At 39.7% G+C, this 6,095-nt stretch overlaps 1 protein-coding gene across 1 annotated transcript; it reads right to left on the reverse strand.

Moving 5' to 3' along the window:
• Window positions 1-379: 379 nt before the first annotated feature.
• LOC136202908 (UPF0057 membrane protein At4g30660-like) lies at window positions 380-978 on the reverse strand. The gene is made up of 2 exons (XM_065993891.1): window positions 819-978; window positions 380-710 (listed from the first exon to the last, which is right to left on the reverse strand). Exons 1-2 carry the CDS (start codon window positions 906-908, stop codon window positions 570-572), a joined length of 231 nt encoding a protein of 76 aa, XP_065849963.1. The 5' UTR covers window positions 909-978; the 3' UTR covers window positions 380-569.
• Between the last annotated feature and the right edge of the window lie 5,117 nt (window positions 979-6,095).

Below are 6,095 nucleotides of genomic sequence, written 5' to 3' on the forward strand. Positions count from 1 at the left end.
TTATCAGACACCCCTTAAGTAGGGTCTTCTCTCAATTGAAGTCTACTCCTTACACTAGTAATCCAATTTCAACCTAGCAGGTTCTTTCCGCTTAAGTCAACCTTAATTGGTAAAACACACCAATATTAATCCATCAAAGATAGTAATCTACAGATCACATTATCTCATAAAGCCAGAATAATACTAATTTGAAGTCCAAAAAATGAGTTCTAGGTGATCTTAATACTCTAACATATGCAAACATCAGAATGAAATTGAATATCCCCAATGAGACTACATTGCTTTTGGTAACTAAAAGCCCCCAGAGATTGAACCCTTTTGCTCTATTAGCAGAAGCTCAATGGGTCTTCCTATCAATTTATGATCAAAAGAATACAGCTGAAGAATTACTGGGTAATTATCTTGATTCAAGTCAAACACATAGGGTTTGTTCTTAACAGTGAAATCAACACAACATCAAGAGCCAATGGTCAATAGCATACACAATAAATAATACAGTTCCATAATTAAGCAACTTAAAACATAAAATTCCAACTTAAAACATAAAATTGAACTCGAGAACACGCTCACTAATACGATGAGGAATAAAGAGGGCGCCTGTGTTCATCGAAGAACTCATCCCGATTGACGAAAATGATGGTGTATAAGGCATAGATTATTCCAGGAACGTAACCCAGAAAAGTCAGTATCAAGCAAATTAGGACTTCAATCTGCAAGAATGTCAAATCCATTTGTGTTATGAGCAACACAGAACCTGTTCGGAATAAGAGAATTGGAAAAAAAAAATGAAGTGAATATTTAGGATATGAAAGACTCACAGTGCAACAGCCATGTCTGAGGCAAACGCCGAGAGGAGGAAGCAAGATGGCGATGAGGACTTCGCAGCAGATCGCACACCCACTCGGCATTTTCCAGCACTTGGATCTGTTAAACAGATTTCGACGACTTCTATCCTTTTATTACATTTAGGATTTAGCTACCGCCAAGTTGTTTTTTTCTTCCCATTTTATTTTATTTTATTTTATTTATTTAATAAGAAGACCGGAGGACTCTCACGGTCCGTTTGGTAAGATGTAATGGGCTTTGTAATGGAATGACCATTACATTGAAGGGTCATTACCATGTTTGGTTGCACTTTAAAATTTTGTTGTAATGGAATGAGAAATCTATAACTTAAATTTTGTTTAACAACTATTGTAATCTCCATTACATAAAAAAAAATGGATTGAATTCTCATTACATCCAACAAGTAATCCTAATTTCAATCTTTAAAGTTCCATCTAACCTCTCATTTGTCAAATCTCACTTCTCATCATTCTTAAAAACGTAAAAACTAGAAAACCTAAAAACGAAAAAACGAAAAAAAAGCAAAAAAAAAGAAAAAGAAAAATAAAAAAATAGAAAAAACAGTGAAAATGGAAAACGAAAAAACGAGAAAAATGTAAAAAAAAATACTATGAAAACACAGAAAATTATATACTAATTTCACGATTTTTATATTTTTTTTGTTGATTTTAATTATGTAAATAAAATTTTGCGATTACATTATAAGTATGTTGGAGATATAAGTATCCATCACGATATGATAAATCATGAATGCCTGCGGAGAATTCAAAAGGGTGAAGTCAAAATGGCATTAAGTAAGATGAAGTTGAAGAAAGCAGTAGGACCTGATGGCATCCCTATTGAGATTTGGAGATGTTTGGGAGAAAGAGGAATCGAATGGTTGACGGCGTTCTTCAACAAAATTTGGAGAAACAATAAGATGCCATCAGAATGGAGGAAAAGTACCTTAATCCTTTTGTATAAGAACAAAGGCGATGTCCAAGATTGTGCCAACTATCGGGGAATCAAATTAATGAGTCACACTATGAAACTTTGGGAGCGAGTGATTGAACAAAGGCTAAGGAGGACGGTGAAGATCTCAGAAAACCAGTTTGGCTTTATGCCGGGAAGATCAACTATGGAAGCCATCCATCTAATGAGACAATTAATGGAGCACTATCGAAATAAGAAGAAAGACTTGCATATGGTTTTCATTGACTTGGAGAAAGCATATGATAAGGTACCAAGGGAAGTACTTTGGTGGGCCTTGATAAGGAAAGGCATTTCGCGGAAATATATTGACATCATAAAGGACATGTATGAGGGAGTATGCACGAGTGTACGTACTAGTGTTGGGAAGACTGAAGAATTTCCTATTACGATTGGAGTGCATCAAGGTTCCGCACTAAGCCCATTTCTTTTTGCCATCGTTATGGATGAACTAACAAGTTCACTTCAAGATGGTATACCATGGTGTATGCTGTTTGCAGATGATATTGTGTTGGTTGATGAGACGAAAGAGGGAGTGGAGATGAAGTTGGAACTATGGAGGCAAACTCTAGAATCTAGAGGCTTTAAGTTGAGTCGAAGTAAGACAGAATATTTGGAGTGTAAGTTTAGCGGCCGTAGGAGTAGGGAGGCAGGGACAATCACCCTAGATGGGAGAGTTGTTCAGGCCTCGGATTGCTTCCGGTATTTAGGATCTATTATCCGAACGGATGGAGAAGTAGATGGAGATGTTGCTCATAGGATTAAAGCTGGTTGGTCGAAGTGGAAGAGTGCTACGGGTTTCCTTTGTGATCCCGGCATGCCTAATAGATTGAAGGGAAAATTCTACCGGACGGCAATTAGACCAGCATTGTTATATGGTACGGAGTGTTGGGCAGTGAAACACTGCCACATCCATAAGATGTCGATGGCGGAGATGCGTATGTTGAGATGGATGTGTGTTCACACGAGAAAGGACCGGGTGCGTAATGAAATAATTAGGACAAAAGTAGGGGTCACATCTATTGAGAATAAAATGAGAGAAAACCGACTAAGGTGGTTTGGCCATGTGAGACGTAGAGCGCTTGATGCGCCGGTTAGGAGAACCGAAGAGTGGCAAAGGGATGTAGTGGTGAGGGGTAGGGGAAGACCTAAGCAAACTTGGAGGAGGGTGATCGAGAGTGATATGAGTTTATTGGGAATTGAGGAAAATATGGTAGTGGATAGGACGGAGTGGAGGGAGCGAATCTGTGTCGCTGACACGACTTGATTTTCACGGTTTTATACGATGGTTCATGTTAGCCGATCCCGAATCATTTCGGGACTAAGGCTTTGTTGTTGTTGTTGTTGTTGTATTAACTAAGCAAACATAAGTATTGTAATGGTAATTACATTTTATCAATTTTTTTTACCAAACATGGTAATGGAATCACCATTCCATTCCATTACATTACAACTTTGATTACATTACAACTTTGATTACATTACATTGCATTACGTCATACCAAACGCACCCTTAAAGGTTAAACACGTGTTAGTTTGGAAAATAATTTCCAATTTAGATATAGTTAAAAGGCCTACTACACAAATAACCTTCTGAACTTGTCCTGTCCCCTCTAACTTTCAATTGTAACAATTTACCCCTTAAACTTGTCCAATTATAAAACATAACTCCAAATTGCAAATTTTTTTACCCGTACTTGAAGCAACTGTAAAAATGTTTCCCCAGATTCGTATCACGCCAAATATCTGATTATCACACTCCATAAGCGTTGCAACTTTTATATTTCACGTGTTTCTTCAATTGTAGTCAATGTCAGCAATTTGAAATTATGTTTTACAATTGGACAAGTTTGAGGGGTTATGTTTTACAATTGGACAAGTTTGAAGAGTAAGTTATTACAATAAGTTCGGAGAGGTAGTTGCAATATTTAAACAAGTTTAAAGGGTTATTTATGTATTAGGTCTAGTTAAAATTAAACTTTAGTTGAGTTAAAAAAAAATAACCTTTAGTTAAAAGAAAATCCCACTAGGATACTTGAGAAAAAATATTACCGTAACGAGAGGAAAAAGCAGGAATCCTAAAAGGGATTCCTGCAATAGTTGGCAGTGGCATGTAAAGCCACTGCTAACTTTCCTCCTCCACAGAAAGGAGAAGATAATATATATAAACAAATTATTATATATAATTTTTTTTATTTTATATTATATCTTAAAGAATTTTATATTTTTTTATGGTATTTACGTGCAATTCATATTATCCGTTGATTTTTTTAATTATTCATTCAGTCCAATTACTCTAACGGATAAGGTTATGAAATTGATATTATGCTATTATTTTTTGAATCATCCATCCCGTTTAATTACCCTAAAAGATAAGGGTATGAAATTGACATTATCCGAAGGCAAGGACACCTTCAATATTTTAGACACTCTCTACTGTTTTTATATTAACCAAATAAAGATAAAACTTTTAGGATAATTCGGAGAGAACCAAATAGTTAGCAATTATACTATTGTTAGAGTAAAATACAAAAAATACTAGGGTTTAATCTTTTTGTAAACACAGTACATGATGTAAAAACTTGCAAATAGGATTTTGTGGTTTGTGCAGTTTTAGACATTCCGTCAAAAAAATAATGTCATGGCTATTTACCCTTCCGTCAAAAAAAAAAAGATAGTAACTAATTTGGGAATGTGGAATATTGATCTGGATCTCCGTCGGGCAGGCCTGGCTTCTTCGGGGGTCGGCTCTGTGCGGGGATCGGTCCCTGCGAACACTCTGACAATTAAGACAGTTAATCGTTCTAGAGAGCTTAGTAGTCAAATGTAAATGAGATAGGAAGTGAGTTACCCGACCTCTTCTTCTTCATTCATTGGCCTATATATAGCGGATTGTCTTGGGCCTGCGGGCCTCCTGCCGTCCTGGCCCATTCGCTGGTCGGACATTGTTGGGCCTCCTCGGCCTAAGTGATATCCCGAATCAAGTAGTCCCCCCCCGGTAAGGTAAGCCGAGCATTTCATGCGAGGAGATATGGGTCTAAAAGGATTTATTCCCCTATTAACGAGTGGTGGATAGCTGGATGGAAAGGTGCTCGATTTGCTCATTTGAGACCTTTCAGAACTATGCATGCGCCCATGGATTTTAGTGCATAATTAATTGCCCCTTCATTAAATGTCCCTGCACGCGCCGTAAAAGACACCTTGGACACCGTGCTTTGTCGGCGCCTCCGTTTTTGGCTGGCTATAAAATGCAGGGGGAAACCCTCTTTTTCGGTTTACTTTGCCAGAATTCCTTCCCTTTTTGCTTTTGTACCGTCTCGTGTTACATTTGAAGTCGATGTTTCCTGCCGATCGCTCCGTCGGTGCTCTGCCGTTTTAGTCGCGCTTGCTGGGTACCGGACATATTAGTTGACGGAGCTTTGCTGAACATTCCTTACGACGTTAGTCGTAACCTTTGCGAGGTCAGCCGTACCTCTAATTTCTCCTTTCTTTCCCTCTTTTCTTTAGTTGTTTTTTCTGGGGAGGGGGAGTATGTCAGATGGATCTTCACGGGGAGCCCTAAGAAGATTGCCGCCAGTGACACCGGGTGATTTTACGCTGCGCGACGCTTCACGAACGCGGGTCGTAAAACGAAAAAGGCGAGCGATCGCGGGAGAGGAGAGTGCTTCTGCTGCGATAAAGAGGAAGAAAATCGTAGAGCGTGCGCCGCCTAGTGTCGAGCGGTCGTTAGGAGGAGTTGCCGCCGGAGTTCTTGAGGTAGTGGTTGTGGTACCAGAGGGCTTGATTACCGAAGAGCGTCCCCAGCCATCGATTTATGAGGAGATGCGCCAGAGGGTATGGACTCGTGCCGCGGGGGTCACTAGTATTGATGGTCGGCGGTTTGAGGGAGTGGAGCGACCAAAAAGGTCGGAATCTTTTTCGATCGAAGATGCGCATAGTATTATTGTTGCCGGGGATTTAGCCGCTATTTCTGCGGTGTATCGATTGGGGAAGCCCTACGAGTTAGTCGCGCTCGGGGAAGATATCCGTGCTCATCATGCGGCTGGCGCGAACGAGCTTATCATTTACGAGGAGCAGCTTGAATCGGGGATGCGATTGCCCCTACTTACCTTTTTTGTGGAGGTTCTAAAAGAGTATGACATGTGCCCTAGTCAGATCCATGCGAACGGGTGGAGGATGATGGTGGCCTTCTACTCGTTATATCGATCGGCTGGATATCGGGCAACTGGGTTGGTATTCCGCAAGTTCTTTCGACCAAATAGGGGGCCCCGATCTCAACA

The sequence above is a fragment of the Euphorbia lathyris genome, chromosome 8 (genome assembly GCF_963576675.1).
Source record: "Euphorbia lathyris chromosome 8, ddEupLath1.1, whole genome shotgun sequence".
Classification (NCBI taxonomy): Eukaryota; Viridiplantae; Streptophyta; class Magnoliopsida; order Malpighiales; family Euphorbiaceae; genus Euphorbia; species Euphorbia lathyris.

What these genes read in the sequence shown, in the direction of transcription:
- LOC136202908 (XM_065993891.1), bottom strand. Translation starts at nt 908, where the DNA reads ATGCCGAGTGGGTGTGCGATCTGCTGCGAAGTCCTCATCGCCATCTTG. An exon ending in TCAGACATGGCTGTTGCACT is followed by an intron (nt 711 to 818) that starts GTGAGTCTTTCA and finishes ACATTCTTGCAG; the next exon opens with ATTGAAGTCCTAATTTGCTT.